This window comes from Calcarisporiella thermophila (assembly GCF_041956535.1).
Source record: "Calcarisporiella thermophila strain CBS 279.70 unplaced genomic scaffold VTP21scaffold_5, whole genome shotgun sequence".
Classification (NCBI taxonomy): domain Eukaryota; kingdom Fungi; phylum Calcarisporiellomycota; class Calcarisporiellomycetes; order Calcarisporiellales; family Calcarisporiellaceae; genus Calcarisporiella; species Calcarisporiella thermophila.
Genome location: NW_027192195.1, coordinates 1,234,040 through 1,256,691, shown reverse-complemented (window position 1 = coordinate 1,256,691; position 22,652 = coordinate 1,234,040). Strand labels below are relative to the sequence as shown.

Below are 22,652 nucleotides of genomic sequence, written 5' to 3'. Positions count from 1 at the left end.
TTTCCACGCTCGATCTTACAGCATTGCTGAAAAAAAGTAGAAAATTCGCACCACATCTAGGTCATTAATTAAGGGTAATCTTCTTATGGCAAATGCCTATGGATAACATCCAAACGATGTTTCTGATTCCAAGAATGTGCGATTTTCCCAGCAATCAGAAAAAAACCCCGACTCGAAAGGCGAACACTTGGGTTTCAAGTTCAACACGCGCAGTTTGACACTCAGAGCATCGCAGCAGAAGGTAAGAGGCATTTTCCATACAGTCAACAAATTGCACATTAATTGATCTGCACCTCTTTAGCATATTACTGCTCCTGTATCGAATTCAACATGTCCAACAATAATACTAGGCGGTCATTATCCAAAATTGCTCATGTAGCAAGCAGCAGTTCTGAATGCCAATCCAGATCAGAGAGCTATCTTCGTGATTCCAATAGGAGCTCCGGAAGAGCTAGTATGGTGAGCAAAAGAAATCACAAAATTGGACAACAATCCGTATCTACCTCCCCTTCAAACAGATCGCGTTATGACCGAAGAGTCAGAGAGTTTATTAACGAACCGATACAAGTCGTTGTGAAGACTGTTAAACTTAGTAGAAAAGTACGGCCTCAAGTGGATAGGGATCAAAGCAATAGATCTTTACCTCCATCTATCTCCAACGCCCCGGTGCATATCTCTGTTAATACGAACAAACAACCCAACGGCATTGGTGAATATCAACAACATTGGAATAACATAGTTTCTTCGCCACAGTCCATTGGCGAGATCGATCAAGACGGTGTGCCTAATCCGGAGAGAGTGCAGGACAAAGGGGCCTATCAAAATCCCGAGAGAGACAATTCTCAAGGCAACAGTACAGTCATTGCATCCGCTAATAATCAAGTTGTGGATATCAATGTTTTAGCCCTTCTCAGAGAAGAACTTCGCACAATGGGCCTCTCTCCGGATGCCCAACAACTTATATTGAATGATTGTAAGGACACGGCAAAGCATTATGGTTACACCTCAGCTCAATGTGAGTGGGTTTCCTGGTGTGTGGCTAACAACACTCCACCATTTAAAGCACCAGCAGCTGCAATAGCTAATTTCATGGCGAAACAACGCACACAAGGCAAGTCAATCGGAGCTTGTCGAAAATACTATTTAGCTATCGGGGAACTTCAGATAGGCAACTCTTCTCATCGAGACTCTCTGGTTACCATGCTTCTTAGAGCCATAGAACAGCTTGCGCCGCCAATCGACCTTGTTGAGGACCGCGTAGACGTTGCTCCAGTTTTTGATTACTTCCGAAGATCACCAAACGCAGCCCTCACACTGGAAGCGCTCACACACAAGCTTGCGTGGTTATTTGCAGTTGCCACATACTCTCAAGTTTCCGATCTAGATCACATGGATCTCCAATCGATCACCATTGAAGATGATGTTCTTAGAGGAAAGATTATTGGGAACCGTCGTCGTGCTATCAAACCATTCCATATCCGCCGTAATCCAGACCCATTCTTGTGCCCGATAAATTGCTTCATTGAATATACAAAGCGTTGGCATGCAAATGATAGACTTTGGGGAGGGTCGAAGCTCTTTCTTCACCCTGACACAGCACATCCTGCGACACCTTATGAACTCTCACTCTGGATAGAAGCTATTTTCAAAATAGCAGATCCTCAGCTATTTGCACACGATATCCGTAATATAAGTGCAACTTCTGCTATAAAGGAACTTGACGTGGACACCGTCATCGCCCTGGGTATTTGGAAATCCTCATCTGAATTTGACCTCTATAACCGAGTGGAGCGCGTGCGCAATGCCAATGTCACTAGCAGGATACTCTCCACAAGCTCCATTGGCACAGATTAATATTCTCTACGACATCTTGGATGGTGACCCAAGCAAGTCCCCAGTCTATGCACCACTTATTCATTTTTAAAGCCTGATATTTTATTTTCGCTCTAATTAGCTTATTCATTTTGTCATCTTGATTCTATTTTTCTCGGAGTGTGGTATGAACTTACTTGGGAGGTCGTCATTTTATTAATTTTCAAGAGTTTAGTTCATTCTTTTTTCCTTTCATTTTTCTTTCCCCGATTTTTTATAAACTCGTCTGTATATTGACCAATAAACTCCTCTCGTCTTCATGAAGTACGGTTAGCAGGTAATGCCAGTCTGGCTGAAGAAATAAGATAATATAAGAATTAGTCAAGATGCTTGAATCAAATCCTTAGGTATTCATAGGATACGAATTAAAAAGAAGAAAGCGCTTTTTATCTAATTTCAAAGATCAAAGGAATTATACAAGGCAGGGGCAGTAAGAAAAAAAATATGTAAATAAGAAATTTTTAAAAAAATGCACATTACTCCAAGAGATAAAGTTATGAAAAATCTCTTAATACCATGACCATTTTATCGACCCTCATTTCGGACGCTTCCAATCGCTCCATAATGCGTCCTAACTCGGCTAGCTCTTGCTCTTCTGTAGCACTCAACCGTATACCAAACTCCTCGCCTTCCATCTCAGTGCGATGGGATTTATCAAGCAAACGCCGGTGCGCGGTCATTTCTTCACGTCGACGTTGACGCAGATTGCCAAGGGTTTTATAAAGATCAGCAAGCAGTGCGCCATAACATTTGTCAAGGTTACAATCCCAAAGATAGAAGTTACGTGAAGGGGCGCGATCGGGTGCCTTGGGTACCTCTTGCAACTCGACGAGGCCGGCTTTAGCCATTGCATTTAATTGAGTACGTGCCGTGTTGATATGAAGAAGGCCAATCTTCGCCAACTAAAATAATATAAAACATGGTTAAATGAGATATTTCCATATGAGTAGAATAGAAAAATGTAAGAGACCCTACATGTTTCTCCTCTAGTTTGCCCTTTTCCAGCAAAATCCGTAATAGACGACACCCGGTGGCTCCAAATTTCTCTTGCACGACCGTTTCCAAGATGCGCCTCTTCATGTGGGTGCCTATGTTGGTGAAATTCACATAATACCGACCGGCATCATCCTTGCGCAAAAATTTTGCGCGGTCCGTCATAAGCAGCTCTACGTATTCGTTAACGAGATCTTGCTTGGAGGGCTGTTTTGTTTGGTCGAGCACTATGTCTTCCGCAAGTTGGGCATCTAATTCTGGTGGTATATTGAGTGAAATTTGTGAAGGTGTCACAGACGCTAAGCAGAAATAAAAAAATTAGTACGTATGAGATTCCAAATTGTAATATGCTAGCTTACAGGATCGCTCCTCCCTTATCGACTTTAATTTGGCTTCGTCTTGTTTCAAGATTGAAGAGAGAATAGCAGCTGCAGATCTATTGATTCTCTCCTCTGCATACCCAATGACCTCCTAATAATAAAACAAAAGAGTAAGATGTCAAACTCTCCTTAGAATATTACGAAAACCCCTTACTTGAGATCGAAATCGCGCATTGAATTTTTCATAATTAATACGAAAATAGATATTTTCCTCCACCTCTTCTTCAGTAGCAGTTTGGTTTCGCTTCTGCTCAAAGAAAAATATTTCAAATCGAGGAGTCAATGTTAAGTGCAACACTCGCTATTGTTTATCCATCCTTACCTTGTTTGGCCCTCCGTTAACACCGTCCAATTTTCGTTTCTATGAGCATACTTAAGATAGCTATTCAAAATATTTTGAATGAGCAGACTTACCATGCCAACGATCGCATTATTGTTATACTCTGCTTCAGCTCGCGCATCTCGCATTTGCTTCAGTGACTTAAGTTCAGCTGCGGTGGGCATGGCGGACACTTTTTCCAGATCCTTCCGTTCCTGCTCCATCTCGCGATCCTTTTTTGCGACCATATCCTCATGTTGCACGGCAATTAAGTATCTTTCGAGGACCATGGTGGTGAAAACTTTAATTGTGTTCTTATGCGCATCCTCTAAAGACAAAACATTCAAGTTCACTAGCTTGTAAAAATAAATACGTTGAGAATGAAAGGTTACTTGGCTGTCGCCGTTTCGTCGTTCCACCTTTCTGATTTTGTAGTTCGGATTTAATTTCATTTAGAGTCATTTTTCCATTTCGCATTAAATACTGAACTATCGTGTAACCCTGGAATGGAGAAACGAAGCGGTCAGCATTATGATGCCGCAAACCAAGACAGTAGATAATACCTCTGCACCAAACCACTCTCGTGTGTAATAGAGAATAGCTGGAAATCGCAGTCGCAGTAGTATTTGGATCGGATCGGCTTCATAGTAAGTGACTAAATTTGGACCCTCCTGAACTTCAGCATAATAGACAAGATTATGTTGCATAAGGATGACAAGCGATTCACGCACCTCCTTACGAGGGAGCTTTGTGAATAATTGAATTACAGGAAGAGGGAGTCGGCCTTTATTGGTGAGAACGTTGGAGACTTTCTAAAAATCGGATAGTAACAGAGAAAATGACGCGAATGTAGTGAGAATGGTTATTTCACCTATTTAAGACGTAGTGAAGGAGAATTCTTACCTCAACGATAGGCCCAAAATCCTCCAGAATAATCTCGCTACATAACCGAGGGGCTGCGGTCATGTTGCTTGAAAAATGTGCTGGGTGCTTGCCAGAAAACGATCAAGCGTGGCGCACAACTCGTTATCAAGATGATCTAACTCGATTTATATATGAAGAATGAAACACCGAGCTGACTCCTCTCCCAGCCTTTTTGTATAATGGCGACGGAATGAGTGTAAACACACAATAATACGTGTCTTCATTCAACTTCCGCTCCACAATTCGATGGCTTGGTTTTAGGTTAGGTTTCTTGTACAGTCCCAATAAACAGTCTCAAACTCTCCTCGATATAACTATAGTCTAAGGGGCTAATTCCTCTTCTCGAGTAATTTTTCTTCATTATCTGCCTGGGATGGACCCGTTAGAAAATAATAGCTCACCAGTGGAAAGTAGTGAACACTCCACTATTCATCATTATTTCATGGGAGCTGCACTTGACCAAGTAAACACTCTCGTATGATGTTAAAAAGTGACGCAATTAATCAATGACATGTCCTATTTGTTTTGCTTTAGGCTCAAGAGGCATACGATGTAGGAGAAGTTGCTGTTGGCTGTGTGTTTGTACATAATGGCCAAATAATTGGAAAAGGGCGCAATAGAACAAATGAAACGCTAAATGTAAGTATACTTTCTCTACAATTTTTTCAAGAAAAAGAGAGATATTTAAGTTCTATACCAGGGCACAAGACATGCAGAACTTGAAGCAATAGATATGATTCTTAAATCCCATCCGCCAAGCGTATTTGAAGAATGCGATTTATATGTATCAGTTGAACCTTGTGTTATGTGTGCCTCCGCATTACGACAGTTGAGTACGCATAATGTGCCACTATAGCAAAACCAGGATTGCCCAATATGCTAAACCAAATATCCCAACTTTAGAGATCAGAAAAGTATACTTTGGATGTGGGAACGAGCGTTTTGGTGGGTGTGGAAGCGTTTTCAAAATTAATTCAGAGTAAGCATTAACGTATATCTGTCACCAATTAAGACAATATCCTGTAACCAAATTGATTCATCATTAGTGATCGCTTACCGTACCGAAACTACGTCGCAGAAGGAGGCTATTATCGAGAGAATGCCATTTTGATGCTACGCAAATTTTATGTTAGAGAGAATGAACATGGTAGGTATGATATTATTTTATCTGGAATGGATTGAGCTTACACTATTTTTTGCTAGCCCCAGTGCCGAAAAGAAAAAAGAACCGTGTATTAAAAACGGATATACCGACTTTATAAATTTTGTACATTATAACATTGGACATTTTGATAATTGCATATTAATATCATGCGCCACGAAAAAGTCACAACTTTCTTGCTATTTTTAATACTCTTCTGCTATTGAATTGAAAAGAAGAGTAAAATGGGAGATGATGAACAATCATGTGTATACGGACTTCGACATCAGGTGCATAGATTGGACTTTTTCTCAAATACCAGAGACAATATTACATAAAATATTGATATTATTTAAACAAAAATAAAAACTAGGCAAGATGTCTCACTGCTGTCTCCGCAGACACAGAACGAAATAAATTTCTTGTAGGCACCCTAAGTCCAAGACGAGAGAATGAGGTAAATACCATCTGAACAAGCTTGAATTACCTCTCCTACTTACTTAAAATGCACTTTGGAGATTCATCTACTGGAACTCGATGACGACGAGTTCGAATTCACCTCTTCGGTGTTTCGTCATCCGCACGAAGTATGGGATATTGCGGCATGTCCAAGCAAGGCAGAATTATTGTTTACGTGTTATAACGAAGGTAACTTTCAGAAAATTATAACTTGTTTTTCGAGATATTCACTTGTTCATATAGTTGGTATGGATGGATTCTCACGCCGACGTGCAAAGTTATGGCAGATGGGCAAAGATGCAATTGGACCGGAAAATGGTGAAAACGAGACCCGTTCAAGAAAAAGATTTATGGTATTAGAAGATGTGTTAACACTGACTCCTGAAGAACCATTGGGGCAGTGGAATGTAAACAAGTAAGCTGTACATTCGGAATGGATAAATCCAGAGGATTTAATTATATTTATTATTTATACAGAGTGCTATGGTGCCCAAACGATGCGCACTCTATTATTACAGTTCATGATAGCTCGATTCAACATTGGAGCCTCCAGGAAAACTACTCTTCTGCAAAAGTGTGTAAAAAATAACGTGTTTATATGAAATAGTCCATCTACTTACACACAACTCCCAGAGTATATCCAAGATAACTCTACCAGATACAAAGCCTGGATTTGATCATGTAAGCGCAGTTTGGAATCCGCATCAGCCTGAGGTCGTATTAGGTCATGGATGTGTAGTTTCTGGATGGGATTTGAGATCTACAAAGTGAGCTTTTAATTTCTTCTTATCTGCCGCCTTTTCCCTTATTATAGACTGACAATTTAAATGAATTTGTTATATTAGGCAGACATTTAATATTGAAAATGCTCATGCTGTAATGGTCCGAGCTATTGATTACAATCCCTGCATGCCACATAATCTTGTAACCGGTGGAGATGACTGCAAGGCACGCTTCTGGGATGTGAGGAATTCACGTGAACCCTTGAAAGAACTATCGGAACATACCCACTGGTAAATATTTTGTATTATTCCAACTGAAGGCTCCTTTTGTTTAATAACCCCATTACATAAAGGATTTGGTCGGTTGCATATAACAAGACCCACGACCAGCTAGTACTGACTTCGAGCTCAGATAACTTGGTACATCTCAACAGCGTAGTAACAATTTCTTCTGCTGCATATGCAGATAATACCAACGATTATGAAGCTGAAGAGCTTGAGTGAGTGTAGCTTTCGCCATTCCAATAGACTCTCTATTGACAAGTACAAATTAGAAAACCTGCTGACGGTCTCGTCGCGACTTTCGACCAACACGAGGACTCAGTGTATGCAGTTGCATGGAGCTGTTCAGATATTTGGATGTTTGCTTCACTATCTTACGACGGGCGAGTTGTCATGAATAGAGTGCCAACACGGGAAAGATACAAGATCATGCTGGGATAATATTCTGTTTTAAAATATATTCAATTTCCAAGCCACTCTCCAATTTGAAATAGCCAAGAAGGAATTTCCCATTAAGAAATCGACATAACCTACCAAATATAATTTAATGGCGACTTCACAAGACAGAAATCCGGGCGAAAAAGAAAAGCCAATCTATGCCGCACCCTTTGCTCCTCTTGGAGCTAATAAACAGCGGCCACCCCGCTCCAAGGGAGGTACAAAAAGCAGACAAGATCAGTCGGCTCTCCGAAAGGTGCTGCTCAAAAAAGACATTGAGCTCCGTTTAAGATTTGAAAGTAAAATCCTCGAATGGCAAGAGGCACTCTCAGAGCCTGGAGTAGAAATGGAGCTATTAGCTGAAGGGGTAGGTTATTAGATCGAATTGGTTAATAGCAATAGTGATCATTTCTGAATTATTAATTCAATTGTCCATATCTTTTAAAGGGGAAATACTTGCAGCCTGGACTATATCAAGAGATAGTGGAAGAGCGCAATGTTAACGATCTGTGTGGATATCCGCTGTGTTCTGATCCTCCTCGAGTAATACAAGATAATCTCATTTTTTTTGGTTTCCCAACTCATTCATTCTCCACAATGATATTGATAGCACATAAAAACAATTGGAGAGCATTATGTAATTTCAAAGGAAAAACGCAAGATCCTAGACGTTAGAGAGCTTAAATCTTACTGCTCCAGTCGGTGTTTAGCTGCATCGCGATTCTTTAAAATGCAGCTGACTGAGGATCCTGTCTACATACGCGCCTTTGACAAGTAAACTTCTATCAAGTTTGTAATGAAATATTTTGCTTAACATCAATTCCTTTTCCAATTTATTTTAGGTTACCTCCGGTTGAAGTTGTGCCCCTCAACGTGGATATCAATGCCTCCAAAGACATGTTTAAACAGCATTCTATTCCTCTTGGACAAGACCTATTTCAAGATTTCGTGCAAGGACTTTTAAAAACTCTTCCTTCTGCTAATATTGACATCACTATACACGAAAAACCCACCGATTCGCAACCGATTGCCCCGAAACCCACTACCTACAAAGAACAAGCATATAACGCAGTAGAAGGTTATCAGGTTCATATCCCCCAAGAATCTCAAAAAGCATCTAAGGGATCTAGAAGAGAAGAGGCAAAAGAAAAAACTGAGCTGGAGCGCAAAATGTTGGAGGACCGGGAGATAGATACCGGGAATCAGGAGGAAGTGGTGGCGGATGCGTTTGAAAAGATGTATTTCCTGATTCGAATGGGCGAAAGTGATTCATCCCCCGAAGATAGTAGAGGAAATATTGATGGCCAGCGTGAGAGTCAGACCGGTAGAGAGAATAAAGATAGGAGAGTAAATAAAAATACCGCAAAACGAGAGCGAGGCATGCTAAATCCAACTTCGTCTGCTACCCTCTCGACCATATCTCCCAGCCAACGCAAGCCTTCTTCAAAGCCCCTCATGATCATGTCAGTATTCGCACGAATTTGGATGATGCTGGATCGAATAATCACGCAACATACGCGTGTATTCATCTCTTGTATATCCTCTGGTACTGAGACAGGTGCAAAGATCAAAGCAAGCGAACAGGCCAATCTTGAAATCAAATACCGTCAGAGTGCTCGATTCAGCGAAAATATCATGACTGCGTACTCGACCAGTATTCGTGCGCAACTGGGGATAAGCGCTCGGGTCGAAAACGATCTTATTCAACTGATGCAAACCCTGAATTTGTCATCTGAAACTGCAAACCCTAATCCCACGGATAGTGCGCTGCTCTGTTTGATTTTTCTTAGAGCGTATGTTCAAACTCTACCCATACCCCTCCCCAACGATCCCTAATCTCTCTTGCTTTGTTTTAGATTATCAACGGCCATCCCACTTCTAAACTCGCAGCTGGGTGGGCAACAGGGTAACTATACCCGTTTCCGGGAAGTCATCTCCAGGTTCGGGATTACAATGGATCATATGGATCAGTACTTGAAATATTTCACGTCGGCATAAAGCATATTTCCCAGCTCGGCACCCTCTACCCTTGTAAATGAACAGATACATTGTATTTTCACCTCCTAAATAATAAACTTCCACCCCGCCCCCAATAAAAAAAATTCCTCTATCGCCGAGCACTTTTTTTTCTTTTCCAACCACGCTACCAAACACATGTACTGTCGCTATTGAGCATATGGCGTATGTTTATAAATTTATTCTTTATCATGAAAGAATATAATATCCTTAAAAACGATAAGTGATTTTAACTAACAACCAAAGACCTATAAAGAGAAAATAGAAGAGACTATTCTTTTATTCCTGCTTGGTTTCCTCCATATCCTCAGTCTGTTCTGAGGGTTTCTCGGTGTCTAAAGAGGTAGTATAAGGATTTAATGAGTAACGATTGACCGAGTAGTTTATAAAATGCCAACTTTACCCTGTATGTCGGAGGTCCACAATGTGAGATTGTCCCTCAACAGCTGCATGATAAGCGTGGAGTCTTTGTAGGAATCTTCGCTCAGAGTGTCAAGCTCGGCAATCGCATCGTCAAAGGCCTGCTTTGCGAGATGGCAGGCGCGATCGGGTGAGTTGAGAATTTCATAGAAGAAGACTGAGAAGTTCAAAGCAAGTCCAAGACGGATTGGATGCGTGGGAGGAAGAGCAGTTTGCGCAATGTCTGTTGCTTGCTTGTAAGCATCGTTCGCCTTGGCTGCTGCCTCTTTCCGCTCATCACTTGTTGCGAATTCGGCGAGGTAGCGATGATAATCACCCTTCATCTTGTAGTAGAACACCTTGGACTCCCCAGCTTCCGCGACCGGAATCAGGTTCTTATCGAGAACCTCGAGGATATCGTTGCAGATATCACTCAACTCCTTCTCGACCCGCTTGCGATAATCCTTGATCATCTCCACGTGTGACGTGTTGCCTTTATGTTCCTCCCTCTGCTCAATGGAGGAAATAATGCGCCACGAAGCACGGCGCGCGCCGATTACATTCTTAAATGCAACGGAAAGGAGATTGCGCTCCTCCACAGACAAGTCCACGCCGAGCTAATCAGCAAGAGGCAATATTGAAATAAAGAAAATCGAATAGATTCGATGGACCAGAAATCGCATTACCTTGGCAACCTCCTTCATATACGTGACCATCTCCGAGTATCTCTCGGCTTGCTCGGCGATCTTGGCAAGGTAGACCTGCAGAGAGGGAGTACAGTGAGTATATAATTAAAGGAAGGCTATATGCCAAAAAGGCCCATAACCCTACCTGGTTTTCACGTTCCTTTCAGAGAGAAAAATAGAAATATAAAAGAAAGAAAGGTTAGTTATTCGATTAAACTGGGAATTGCCAGATTATTCTCCATGCAGACGGATGGAAGCAAATCAGGGGTAATATATAAATGTACATTATCCCCAGTGCATTTTCTCATCCATCGATCCTCATTCATTGTGGATTAGATACAAACTCAAGGAAAGGCTTCAAATGACAAAAAAGAAAGAGCACTTACTCCAGACATTATCGAATAACGTTTGTAAGTTGTAAACTAATTACTTACTAGATGAAAAAAAAGGATAAAAACCATATAAAAATTGTCGCGAACTAGCAATCGATTTCGAGGGATGACGTCGTCAGAAATAATCACGCATTTCACAGGCCAGCGATTGGTACACTGGTCATCCTAGCCCCTGGTGTTGTATTGTTGACTGTTTAAATTTTAGTAATTTAACACTCTTTTCTTATTTTGAAATACAAGACCGATATATGGTCGATAGAGAGAGGACATTTTAGTAATTTGTTCTGCTCCACCGCAACTGTTAGCCATGCTTAGATCCATATCTCGCCTGAATCCTGCAAAATATTGCAGCAGGACTCCTGCATCTGTTTTCCAGAGCGCGCATGTCCGCACTCGCATGTTGACGCCAGCCATTGCTGTCAACCAACTCCGCGGCTATGCTTCTTCTCGCTCTGCTAACGGAGGTCCTGCTCCTAATGACGTGTTTATGCAAGGAAATGCCGCGAACTACATTGAGGAGATGTATGCTGCCTGGCTAAAGAATCCGGAATCGGTTCATCTCTCGTGGCAAGTGTATTTTAAGAATATGCAAGCTGGACTAGCTCCACAACTAGCCTATCAACCGCCCCCCAATATCGTTCCTGTCCAGAGCGCGGGTGTACAGATGGTTCCTGGAGCACAGGCAGGATCGTCTGATGTCATCGATCATCTTAAGATCCAGCTCCTCGTTCGCGCCTATCAGGTTCGGGGCCACCATATTGCCAAGCTTGACCCCCTCGGCCTTATGGAAGCGGATCTCGATCCCACCATTCCACCTGAACTTGAACTCTCCCACTATGGCTTCACAGATAAGGATCTCGATCGTAGCTTCAACCTCGGCCCGGGCATTATTCCGGGTTTCATGGAGGTGGCAAAAACTATGACATTGCGCGAGATTTTAGATCACCTTAGAAAAATTTATTGTGAGTGCATTCGTCTCTCATTGGCTTTTCTAATGGGTCTAACCTTTTTACTTTTCAAGGCGGTTCCATCGGAACTGAATATATCCATATCCCTGATCGCGAACAATGCGACTGGATCCGTTCACGGATTGAGATTCCCGTGCCGTACAATTTCACTATTGAGGAAAAACGCATGATTCTTGACCGTCTAATCTGGTCCGACTCTTTTGAGCGTTTTGTTGCCACAAAATACCCCAGTGAGAAGCGCTTCGGTTTGGAGGGTGCGGAATCCCTCATCCCTGGTATGAAGGCCTTGGTAAGTTTTAGGTTTTATTCCATGCTATCACCAGCCAATCGTGTAACCTATTCATTGACCATGATAATTTAGATCGACCGCTCGGTCGATATGGGCATTGAATCCATTGTTATGGGCATGCCGCATCGTGGACGTTTGAACGTACTTAGTAATGTTGTTCGCAAACCCAACGAATCCATCTTTTGTGAATTCAGCGGATCCATGGAACCTTCAGTGGAAGGGTCGGGCGATGTAAAATACCATCTTGGCATGAACTACGTGCGACCTACACCATCCGGCAAAAAGGTCCATCTCTCCCTCGTCGCCAACCCCTCTCACTTAGAAGCCGTCGATCCTGTTGTATTGGGTAAGACGCGTGCACAGCAGTTCTACATGAACGACGAGAAGGAGCGCTTGCACTCCATGGGTCTGTTGCTTCACGGTGATGCTGCATTCTCCGCTCAAGGCGTCGTCTACGAGACCATGGGCTTCCAGCAACTTCCTGCTTACACGACCGGAGGCACTATCCACATTGTTGTGAACAATCAAATTGGTTTTACGACCGATCCTCGATTTGCACGCTCTACCCCCTACTGCACGGATATCGCCAAGTTTATCAGTGCACCTATCTTCCACGTCAATGGCGATGATGTTGAGGCCGTAACTTTTGTCTGCCAGCTGGCTGCAGAGTGGCGCCAAACCTTCCGCCGCGACTGCGTGATTGATTTGGTTTGCTATCGTAAGCACGGTCACAATGAAACCGATCAGCCCAGCTTTACGCAGCCGCGTATGTACGAGGCGATTCGCAAGCAGAAGCCGATCCTCGAGAAGTACATTGAAAAACTCCTCAATGAGGGCACCTTCACCAAGGAAGAAATCGAAGCCAACAAGAAGCGCGTCTGGCAATTGTTGGAGGAGAGCTATTCTAAAAGCAAAGATTACAAGCCGACCAGCCGGGAATGGCTGTCTAGCTCATGGCCAGGTAACCTATCTCGTCAACAAACTCAACTTCCGACACCATTGATACTCAACTGACACTTGTATTCTAGGATTCAAATCGCCCAAGGAGCTTGCCGAAGAGACCGTGAAGACCTACCCCACTGGAGCCACCGCAGAGAGTCTTAAGACCGTGGGCGAGGCGATCTGCTCCACCCCCGTGGGCTTCAACGTGCACCGCTCGCTTGCACGTATCATCGAGGCGCGCAAGAAGACCATTGATGAGGGCGAAAACATCGACTGGGCCACCGCAGAAGCCCTGGCTTTTGGCACTCTGCTTCTCGAAGGCAAGCACGTGCGCTTGTCTGGCCAGGATGTGGAACGAGGTACCTTTTCTCAACGCCACGCCGTTCTCCACGACCAAAAGACAGAGGCACAGCACGTTCCTTTGAACAGCCTCGGCCACAACCAGGCAGCATTCACCGTCTCTAACTCCTCCCTCTCCGAATTCGGCGTCCTTGGCTTCGAATTGGGTTACTCGCTGGTCAACCCCAACTCGCTTACGATGTGGGAGGCACAATTCGGAGACTTCGCAAACAACGCACAGTGCATCATCGACCAGTTCATTGCCTCGGGAGAGAAGAAATGGCTCCAGCGTACTGGCCTTGTCATGTCCCTTCCCCACGGATACGACGGCCAAGGCCCCGAGCACTCCTCGGGACGTATTGAGCGCTTCCTGCAGATGTGCGACGAGCATCCTTACCGCTACCCCACCCCCGAGCAGATCGCTCGCCAACACCAAGACTGCAACATGCAAATCGTGTACCCCTCCACCCCCGCAAACTATTTCCACGTTCTGCGTCGCCAGATCCACCGCGAATTCCGCAAGCCTCTCATCCTCTTCTTCAGCAAATCACTTCTCCGCCACCCACTAGCACGGTCCTCCCTCGCGGAAATGCAAGGCGATACCCGCTTCGCCACCTACATTCCAGAGTCACACCCGGACCACCTCGTCTCCCCAAGCAAGATCCGCCGCCACATCCTCTGCACTGGCCAGGTATACTACAACCTGTTGAAGGCCCGTGACGAAAACGGGCTCAACGATGTGGCCATCTCCCGCGTCGAGCAGCTGAATCCCTTCCCATTCGAGAAGATCCGCCAGCACTTGGACGTCTACCCGAATGCCGAGTTGATTTGGTGCCAGGAGGAGCCGCTGAATGCTGGCGGATGGGGCCACGTACATCCGCGTCTTGCAACCACCCTGCGTCACACCGAACACCACAAGGGTCAGCATGAGCCGCTCTATGCTGGTCGCAAACCCTCTTCATCCGTCGCCACAGGCAACAAGAAACAGCATCTGCAAGAACAGTTCACTCTTCTGAGCAAGGCGTTGCTTGGAGAGAACCGGAAGCCAAAGGAAATCCAAGCCGGCGTGCCCATCTGGTAATTCAACCCAATGTCATTTTAATTAATTCAATAAAAAACAAACCTTTCTTTTTCCGCTATTTGAAATCAATCCACGATCCACTTTGGACGAGCTTTCACCGCTCCTTTATTTTTTTTTGTTGTTGTTGTTTTCCTCTTCCAAACTCTGGGATATAGGGTTGGATGTTTCAGTTTGATATGCGAAATAAGTCACTCTTTTGTTTCGGGTCTTGTTCTCTGTCTACTAAAGGAAGGCACCCCCCTTATTTTTCTTTCCTTTCTCTACATAATATCGGCTCTCTTCTCGCAGTATTTATATTTTACACAAAAAAACAAGTTGAACACTAAAAAATGCGAAGCATACATCTTTCTGAGACCATAACAACACGATCACTCCTTATTTACACCATTTTCTTGAAAAAGGTATCTTTCTTTAATGCCATCACCACATCCTCTTCAGCAACATTCAGCCGTATCCGCAAGCACAGGTCGAGCCTTCCTGCCTCCACCAGCAAACAGCGTGCGGCCCCCAACCCCGCGCAAATGGCCGCCAGCTCTGAAATCCCCGGGGGCTCCAAATTGTTAAGACGGCAGTGTTGCAAGTGCGTCTCGCACACCTCGGCAAACTCCGCCTCGCCTATTCCGCGTCGGCGTATGCGATGCAGCGTGGACACAAGAAAGAGCTTTTGGTGCAATGAAGCGTTACGGATAAAGGCAACTGCGGGGGTAGCAAACATCTCCTTGATCGCCCGGTCAATCTCGGCTATAGTCACTTGCTTGGGCTCACCACCGGGGGAGGCCATGGTCGCATCCTCCACCATTTCCACTGCCCGTCTATCACAAGGGAAGATATCCAAACTCAGCACATCAGAATAAACGAACTAGCTCTACTAGGGGTGACGCCCATACCTGCAAATGTCGAGCGCTCGTCGAGCGTCTCCCGAGACCGCGCTTACCTTTCGCGCAGCAAACTCAACGGCATCACTCTCAAACGTATTGATGCCTTGTAGGCGAGACTCGACAATGCGAGTGAGCTGCTGGTAGGTGTAGGGTTGGAAATTGATTCGCGTCAAACCTGCCAAAAAATAAAGCAACCTGAAGAGTAAGACACCCAAGATACGAGAGGGACGGGATGCAGCCGATGGATTACCTAATCTGCTCGATATCTTATTTGTTAACATCCTCTCCGGCAAGTCCATGGTGTTGGCCACAGCGATCACAATCAAGCGTGACCCCAGTTTATTTGGCCACTCGAAGAAGTTATACATGACTGTTTGCTTCTTTGTTACCAGCAGGTCCAACTCATCCATCAACACTACACACAGTTCGCGAAGCTTTCCTCTCTGCTTAGAGGGGTGGGCAAACTGGGATTCCAGCAGCTGGAGGGCGTGATTAGCAGTGACACGAACGCCCGAAAGCGCCTCCCATAGCACAACGTATGCGTGCGAGGGTTCCGTGATCCGCATCCCGTTGATTTCGACAAACTTGAAAGGGGGCAACTCCTGTACACCAGAGGAAATACAAAATAAGTGAATATAGATGGCCCAAGATATCCAATGCAATCACCGTGGCTATTTACCCCCTTCTCTAGTTTTGAATGCAGAGTCCTTATTACTTCATGCACGGTTGCGGTTTTGCCGGTTCCGGGGACCCCAGATATGTAGATACATGAGCCCGTTCCCTCAAGAATGGCCCCCTCTAGATAACTTAAAACCTCGGTGAATTCATTCTCACGACAAGGAAGCGAATCGGGAACAGCAGCGACATGTAAACGCTGACGGGCATGTTCATATGGCGTGGAAGGAGCTTTTGAAGGGGTGTGTCGGTGGGCTAACGGGGTCAGAGGGATGGACTTGGTTCTAAGTGGAAATAAATGAAATTAAAATCGCCTTACTGAATTGAAAATGAAACACAAATTCTTATACCGTATGGTTCGAGGAGTGGTAAGCAATCCCTTTCTTGAAGGTGTTCGTAAAACTCGCGATCTTGTTGGAGTTTTCTTTACCGGCTCAAAATCTCGGTCACTCTCCGAATTGGCATCCGAGGAATAATCCGATCCATCGCTATTACTACGCTTCCTTGTTCTTTTTTTCCCTGTAGACGAAGCGGGATTCTGTCGTTTGCTAGTAGTGGGACGCGGTGTAGCATTCTTTTCCGATCTTTTAGCGCGCCTCGAGGGAGTCATGCAGAGCTCATTCTCGGATGAAAGCTCGTCATTAGAGAGGCACTTGGTATCTCGATGTTTGATGTTCTCGTCATCAGACTGTTCATTGTAGTTGATACGCCTACGTGTGGAAGTCCTTAATCTAAGCGAAGTAGTGGTCATGGTATAAAAAGTCGCGTAAACACGAAGTGTAGATAAAATTTCACTTTTTTACATTAATGACGGGGCGCATTTTAATTTTGATATTGCGTGGTTCCGATTTTGATTAGACTTGGAGAATTTGGAAACTGGAGAATCAATGGGTCAGATTTCACGGGCATCAGATAGCGGCAGCATTGGGTTCGATAGCAAAAGTGGTAATATCTTTAACACAAAATTCATATAGGTGGCATAATGACTCTGCCAATACTTTACTAATTGCTGTCGGGCACAATGCGATGAGGGCTTCATAAATCTCTTTTCCATTGAACATTCTCAAACCTCTTGCAGCTAGTTAGGCTCAGAACCGATGTTGTTTTCTAGCACACGAATATGGCTGCAGCTAGCCTGTTTACATTGCTCGGCCGAATCTCTTGGGCAAAGGGAGATTGGCCATCGCCGACTGCTCTGTAGCCTCAACCGTCAGTTTCTCCAGATGCACGAGCAGAGTGCTATAAGGCTTAAGATCTTTAGGATCTCACGACATATTCGGTTTACTGGCCGCGGTCTTAGAGAAATAATAAATGATTTGAAGGAGATAATTGTTGAAGAACAAGCTTGCCTTGCACATTCCTTTTTCATACTAGGGTGGTCCTGTGGTGAAAACCGGAGCGTGAAAGTGCTTCGGGAAAAAGCAAGCCTTGGGCGGGGGGGATCTTGACTTATCTCAAGCTGCTTAGTTTGGCAAACCGAAATGGCCCGACTTTGTAAGCTGGCCTATTCAATTCGGCTGCCATCCCCAAGATCTCAAAACGCCACCCACCAACATATCGAGCGGAGCAAGCTGCCAAACGGCGATGGGGAAATACCTTCCCCATTTGCTGCGCTCTTTCTGCTCTGCTCATTCAGGACGGTCAGCACACTAAGCAACCTGCGCTGCGTCTTTTAGCCTTGCTCGCGCCCGCCACAGCCGCATCCGCAGAGGTGGGCTCCCGAAAGATCAGCCGACGCCGCAGCTATCGGAGTCCTGAGGGCCTGCTTCCTAAAGAGGGAGTATCCTTCTCTTCTAGAACTTCTCCGCACGCCTTTGCCCTTTGGGAGAAGCGGGCAGCTGAAGAGGAGCGCGAGGGAGGCGGGGCCGCGGGAAAAACGGAAAGGCTCGCCAGCACAAGCTCTCGGTTTCTTTCGGGTTTTACTTTTTTCCCTTTTGCTGCAGGCAAGCGGTTTGCCCCCTGCTGACAAAACTGTGGATTGGGCCTTTGCGTAGTCACGCTGAAATGTGAATTTTTTTAGATAAGTCGCACGCTCCACACACCTTAAAGGTCAATTGAACAAAAATCCTCCGCCATCCCCCCATTGATGACAAATGGAGACTATCTTTGGCGTGCACAATGAGTGCTACTCGCTCCGCCAGCGCCACGAGAAGAAGTCGCGCTCGCCCTCGCCTGGCCATTCCCCAAGCCCCATAGATTCCTCCGTCACCTCGTCCCCCACAGCCACAGACGCTCCAAAAGCGCAGCTGTCACCCTCTAGAAATCCCCACCCGGAAGAGTCCGGCATCCGCAATGTCGTGCATGGCCTTCTTCATGCATGGCATCGCGATGATCACTCCAGCTCCTCCAACTCCTCGTCGCCGGTGATCACCCCCCACCAACCACAAAACCATTTGCCGGATGGCCTCACCCCCATCACCCCACCCTTGCTTAATCTTCCTCCGCAACAGCAGTCGGAACAGCAGCAACCACCGCAGGCGGAGCACGGCCCGCACCAGCATCCCTCCGCACTGCTACGACATGTCAAGCAAGTTTTCCCCGCCGCCGTGTACGATCCCCAACACCACCACTGCAGCCCCCAAATCTCCCCTGTGCTTAGCCCAACCAAGCCATGGCTTGACCAATTTGTGTACAACTCGCGCCATCCCGTTGCGCCACCCTTGCAGCGGCAGCTCTCATCCCCCCTTCCCTCCAGCGGCGCCCTGACGCATCACGGCACAGAGGGAAACAAGAGCCATCTCTCGATGGAGATCCATCTGGGCAATGAGGAAAAATCAATTCTAAATGCAACCAACAGTAAACAGCCGGTCAACTGTGGGCCGCGCAAGGTAGAAGGTGCCAAGACTGTTGGAAAAGTGTAGCTGTAGAAATGGGACGATGAGATATACATTTTTCGTTAGGTCATCATTAGTTTGTAGCATTACTATGTTTATCTGTTTATGCCTTTGTAATATTCTTTTGTAATTTTTCCTTCATTTCACTTTCTTCCTTCTCCTTCTTTCTACGTCGTCTCTCTCGCGCGCTCTCTTTCTCTCTCCCCTCTTCCATGGTAACCCTCTCCTCCCGCTTCTTTGTTTCATAGCCTCTTATATTTTTCTCACAATTGGGGGGAGGGGGTGGTAGCGAGGAAAGTGGAAGCCGTCGTCCCGTTTCTTTTGTTTGAGAACATATACATTGATACAATATATTATTAGCATTTCTATATTACAAATGCCAGGATGACTATTTGGAGACCAGCAGCTTCAGCTTGCTCTCTATTTGCAGGGCGGTAGGGTCAGTGTTCCTCCTAGTAGCTGCGAACCACACAAATCGACCTACCCAGATATTTCGTGTAGTCGTCTAGCTCAATGGCAACCGCCTCTAGATAGTCAACCTGTTTACACACCTCGTCTATCTGCTGGATATAGGCCCGCATTTGCTCAACTAGGGGATTCAAAGGAGGGTCTATTAGTTCTTATTCACAGTGAAAAAGTTCATCCACCCACAGTTGGAGCCGACGCGATTCATCTCCTTGGTAATATGCAGGGCCTGCTCCCTCATCGCGGAATACCTATCCCGTGTCACTAAGTTCATCGTCTCCAATAGCTTATAGTCTTCGCCGGCCGCTAAAGCATGCCAAATCTGTTAGAGTTTTCATGTCAAGCAAAAAAAGAAAACACCAATAATGTCAACCTAAGATTTCTGCTTGAATATAATTGTTGACACGCTCAAACGTTTCTCTGGCCAGTCCCTCCATCGCCTCTTTATCGGTATTTCCTTCCTGAATCGTCCCACCCGTGTTTGCTGTCAACATCGACGCCGATTGGGCCGGGTAATATCCCCCTCGATTCACATTGGTAAAGTCGAGCGATCGTGCCGACGTAGCGGAAATCGTGCGTTGCCGTACAGAAGGCATCGGCCCACTGACGGAACGTGCGCCAATGAGAGGAAGGGATGGGCGACGTGAGAGCCTCCTTGACGGAGGTGGTGGATTATTGGACATGATTCTCTCTGGATTCTACGAGAGCACGGTGGCAATCCATTTAAACCAGCGTTGCGTCATCAATAACGTCACAATCATGCATTTAGACACTTGGAGGCATCCCAAGTTGCCCCGATGGATTCTTTAGTATGTCAAAGTGGAAACAAAAAAGAAACAGAGGAATATGAGAAATAAAGAAAAAAGCACAATATTTTCTCTGCAATTGCAATAGGAAACGGAATAATAATAATCAACAATGATAGATAATAGAGGGGAGGAAAAAATAGAAACATACACAAGAGTTATTCTTTTTTAATCTAACTTTACATCCTTATAGATTTTTCTTACGAACAAGTTGGCCGCAGTGTGACCTACATACCCCAGCACCTCGAAAAGAGCAAAGCACACGACGGCCGTATTCCCGAAGTAGAAGCTGGTCTGGAACATCCCGTTCATGGTGGTCTTGTTGAAGAAGTAGTAAACGGAATACAGGTACACATAGATGGCCGCCGATCCACACGTCAACAGACTCATCCAGTGCCACCTATGGTCTTCTGCATTCAGCAGGAAGTAGACGCTGACAATCGTGACACACGCGGAGACCACCAGCAACATCATATACACCAGCAGCATGAACCCGTACACGTAGTAGATTTTGTACTCCCAGAAGGAGGAGAAGATGAAGTACATCTCGATGAAAATGGAGCCAAACGGAAGGATGCCGCCCGCCGCGATCACCATCAGGGGCTCCGCGTACCACGGCTTGTCCGGAATGGGGCGTGGGATCGGGTTGACTCGGCACGGGAAGTCCGGCTGTCCGTTCCAGTTCCGGCCAATGATGGCGCCCAACAGCGTCAGGGGAAACACGAGGAAGAGCCAGATCGCAATCATGGCAAGAATGGCGGTGTAATGCACTGCGCGAGTGCTATTGTAATAGAAGGCCACCGTGTTCACATAGCCACACAGCACGGTGACCACACCTGGCCACAGGCTGGCCGTCAGGAGCACATTGCGGATCCAGTCGCGACCACCATAACGGGCATAGGTGCTTGCGCTTGTATATCCGGCAAATGCGGATGTCAACGCGTACAGGAAAATGGTGGCAGTGAGAATGGTGGCACGCTCCAAGTATAGGTCTCCCAAGATCGTGTATAAGATGACGGCAAAAGCAAGAATGGTCAGCTGATGGCCGGTGCCGTATATCGCAGAGAAGAGCATGAGGCGAGGGGGAGCGCGGAAAACATCGCCGTGCACCTGTTTCCATCCATAATCGTCGACAAGATCGTGATCCAAATCTCCTAGGCCTTCTTCTTTATCGTAGCGTGCGTAATCACGTCGAAGAGTCCGCAATAAAATCACGCTCACCAATCCGGTCAAGAATAGCACCATCATAAACGAGTTGAAGATGGAGAACCAATGAATCTAAGCAAATGGAAATGGTGAGCAATGAACTAGGGTAGCCGTGGCATCCCGAAAGAATACACCATATACCTTATGCTCGAAGAAATCAGAATCCAAATACTTTTCGAAGCGATCCTCGAACTTCTTGTCCGACTGCACCCAACGCACGGTATACGTAAATTCGACATCGACCGGCTGGTCATTAAGCTGCAGGAGCACCGGCTTGCCGCTTGTCAAATTAACCTCAATGATCTAGATAAAGTAAAGAAGTATGAATGGATTGCTGTTCACTACCGCCCATTTCCCGGTCCGATCAACTTGCCTTGTCATCATTGTAGCCGATATCGAAATTGCGATGAGTATAAAGATAGCGTTCATCCCTAACTTTATCATGCTCCCCAACAAAACCTGTCAATAAATAGTGCCATTAACTAAATTAATTCACAAATGGATTCCATTTACGAAATGGACTTGCACGTACCCCATATAGGAAGATCATCCAGGTACATCTGATACCAGTAATAGTTTTCTATTGCGAAGCGGAATAAATGGATATCCTGGCTAGACAGTTTCGCACGGCATAGCACTGCATTATCCTTGTCCTGCTTGAATTTCACATCCATACCAGAGCTAGTAAGCTCCATACCAATGAGAGACTCTCCGAGGGTCTCGTGGTGATGCTGCACGGCAGCATCGCCTGAGCAGTAAGGGAGTTGGGAATACTTGTATCTCTCTTGGCGATTACTATAGGGACCGACCGTATTGACCCAGATAACCACCTCCTCCCCTGGCAGATACTAAAATAGATCGTTTAAGCAAATAGGGTACCGATGGGATTCAGTGGCTAACATGGACAAACCGTATGGGAATGCTCGTCACACCGCACTACTAAAGCTAAAGCGAGGAAAAGCGCGAGTATCGCGCAAAATCGCGATGACATAATCATCTATTATATTGGGGTGAATTATGCCGTATTAATTGGGAGGAAGATATGAGATGCCTATGGTTGATATCAATATATGGATCTAAAAATAAGAGCTCTGCAGAAAATTCCAAGCCGCCAATAATGGGAGGAGCAGCAGAGTTCAATCAAAG

The 22,652-nt window shown here is 45.4% G+C and overlaps 12 protein-coding genes across 12 annotated transcripts; 7 read left to right on the top strand and 5 right to left on the bottom strand.

Annotated features, from left to right (window-relative positions):
• Positions 1 to 330: 330 nt before the first annotated feature.
• Positions 331 to 1,854, top strand: VTP21DRAFT_9618 (uncharacterized protein; the record flags this gene model as incomplete). Its single annotated transcript, XM_069400594.1, has 1 exon — positions 331 to 1,854. The coding sequence occupies one exon, from the start codon at positions 331 to 333 to the stop codon at positions 1,852 to 1,854; it is 1,524 nt and encodes a 507-aa protein (XP_069254505.1).
• A 512-nt stretch (positions 1,855 to 2,366) lies between these two features.
• On the bottom strand, positions 2,367 to 4,530 carry VTP21DRAFT_9617 (uncharacterized protein; the record flags this gene model as incomplete). Its single annotated transcript, XM_069400593.1, has 9 exons — positions 2,367 to 2,774; positions 2,848 to 3,164; positions 3,225 to 3,336; positions 3,400 to 3,492; positions 3,568 to 3,606; positions 3,660 to 3,892; positions 3,957 to 4,065; positions 4,128 to 4,376; positions 4,468 to 4,530. 9 exons carry the CDS (start codon positions 4,528 to 4,530, stop codon positions 2,367 to 2,369), a joined length of 1,623 nt encoding a protein of 540 aa, XP_069254504.1.
• A 400-nt stretch (positions 4,531 to 4,930) lies between these two features.
• VTP21DRAFT_9616 (uncharacterized protein) lies at positions 4,931 to 5,750 on the top strand (the record flags this gene model as incomplete). Its single annotated transcript, XM_069400592.1, has 6 exons — positions 4,931 to 4,951; positions 5,023 to 5,127; positions 5,189 to 5,321; positions 5,392 to 5,467; positions 5,535 to 5,635; positions 5,692 to 5,750. 6 exons carry the CDS (start codon positions 4,931 to 4,933, stop codon positions 5,748 to 5,750), a joined length of 495 nt encoding a protein of 164 aa, XP_069254503.1.
• A 124-nt stretch (positions 5,751 to 5,874) lies between these two features.
• Positions 5,875 to 7,533, top strand: VTP21DRAFT_9615 (uncharacterized protein; the record flags this gene model as incomplete). Its single annotated transcript, XM_069400591.1, has 9 exons — positions 5,875 to 5,919; positions 6,003 to 6,086; positions 6,148 to 6,277; positions 6,332 to 6,503; positions 6,566 to 6,662; positions 6,722 to 6,855; positions 6,934 to 7,101; positions 7,164 to 7,310; positions 7,365 to 7,533. The coding sequence occupies 9 exons, from the start codon at positions 5,875 to 5,877 to the stop codon at positions 7,531 to 7,533; spliced, it is 1,146 nt and encodes a 381-aa protein (XP_069254502.1).
• Positions 7,534 to 7,639: 106 nt separating this feature from the next.
• On the top strand, positions 7,640 to 9,528 carry VTP21DRAFT_9614 (uncharacterized protein; the record flags this gene model as incomplete). The annotated part of the gene is made up of 5 exons (XM_069400590.1): positions 7,640 to 7,897; positions 7,978 to 8,073; positions 8,141 to 8,304; positions 8,373 to 9,323; positions 9,387 to 9,528. 5 exons carry the CDS (start codon positions 7,640 to 7,642, stop codon positions 9,526 to 9,528), a joined length of 1,611 nt encoding a protein of 536 aa, XP_069254501.1.
• A 297-nt stretch (positions 9,529 to 9,825) lies between these two features.
• Positions 9,826 to 11,026, bottom strand: VTP21DRAFT_9613 (uncharacterized protein; the record flags this gene model as incomplete). Its single annotated transcript, XM_069400589.1, has 5 exons — positions 9,826 to 9,881; positions 9,950 to 10,562; positions 10,632 to 10,706; positions 10,777 to 10,791; positions 11,018 to 11,026. 5 exons carry the CDS (start codon positions 11,024 to 11,026, stop codon positions 9,826 to 9,828), a joined length of 768 nt encoding a protein of 255 aa, XP_069254500.1.
• Positions 11,027 to 11,330: 304 nt separating this feature from the next.
• Positions 11,331 to 14,642, top strand: VTP21DRAFT_9612 (uncharacterized protein; the record flags this gene model as incomplete). Its single annotated transcript, XM_069400588.1, has 4 exons — positions 11,331 to 11,985; positions 12,045 to 12,280; positions 12,353 to 13,241; positions 13,309 to 14,642. 4 exons carry the CDS (start codon positions 11,331 to 11,333, stop codon positions 14,640 to 14,642), a joined length of 3,114 nt encoding a protein of 1,037 aa, XP_069254499.1.
• A 379-nt stretch (positions 14,643 to 15,021) lies between these two features.
• Positions 15,022 to 16,946, bottom strand: VTP21DRAFT_9611 (uncharacterized protein; the record flags this gene model as incomplete). The annotated part of the gene is made up of 5 exons (XM_069400587.1): positions 15,022 to 15,454; positions 15,530 to 15,695; positions 15,771 to 16,122; positions 16,200 to 16,479; positions 16,546 to 16,946. The coding sequence occupies 5 exons, from the start codon at positions 16,944 to 16,946 to the stop codon at positions 15,022 to 15,024; spliced, it is 1,632 nt and encodes a 543-aa protein (XP_069254498.1).
• A 136-nt stretch (positions 16,947 to 17,082) lies between these two features.
• Positions 17,083 to 18,161, top strand: VTP21DRAFT_9610 (uncharacterized protein; the record flags this gene model as incomplete). The annotated part of the gene is made up of 3 exons (XM_069400586.1): positions 17,083 to 17,140; positions 17,282 to 17,616; positions 17,832 to 18,161. The coding sequence occupies 3 exons, from the start codon at positions 17,083 to 17,085 to the stop codon at positions 18,159 to 18,161; spliced, it is 723 nt and encodes a 240-aa protein (XP_069254497.1).
• Positions 18,162 to 18,288: 127 nt separating this feature from the next.
• Positions 18,289 to 19,056, top strand: VTP21DRAFT_9609 (uncharacterized protein; the record flags this gene model as incomplete). Its single annotated transcript, XM_069400584.1, has 1 exon — positions 18,289 to 19,056. One exon carries the CDS (start codon positions 18,289 to 18,291, stop codon positions 19,054 to 19,056), a length of 768 nt encoding a protein of 255 aa, XP_069254496.1.
• Positions 19,057 to 19,417: 361 nt separating this feature from the next.
• Positions 19,418 to 20,177, bottom strand: VTP21DRAFT_9608 (uncharacterized protein; the record flags this gene model as incomplete). Its single annotated transcript, XM_069400583.1, has 4 exons — positions 19,418 to 19,449; positions 19,514 to 19,618; positions 19,681 to 19,800; positions 19,868 to 20,177. The coding sequence occupies 4 exons, from the start codon at positions 20,175 to 20,177 to the stop codon at positions 19,418 to 19,420; spliced, it is 567 nt and encodes a 188-aa protein (XP_069254495.1).
• Positions 20,178 to 20,468: 291 nt separating this feature from the next.
• On the bottom strand, positions 20,469 to 22,503 carry VTP21DRAFT_9607 (uncharacterized protein; the record flags this gene model as incomplete). The annotated part of the gene is made up of 5 exons (XM_069400582.1): positions 20,469 to 21,578; positions 21,648 to 21,809; positions 21,880 to 21,965; positions 22,039 to 22,354; positions 22,417 to 22,503. 5 exons carry the CDS (start codon positions 22,501 to 22,503, stop codon positions 20,469 to 20,471), a joined length of 1,761 nt encoding a protein of 586 aa, XP_069254494.1.
• Positions 22,504 to 22,652: the final 149 nt, after the last annotated feature.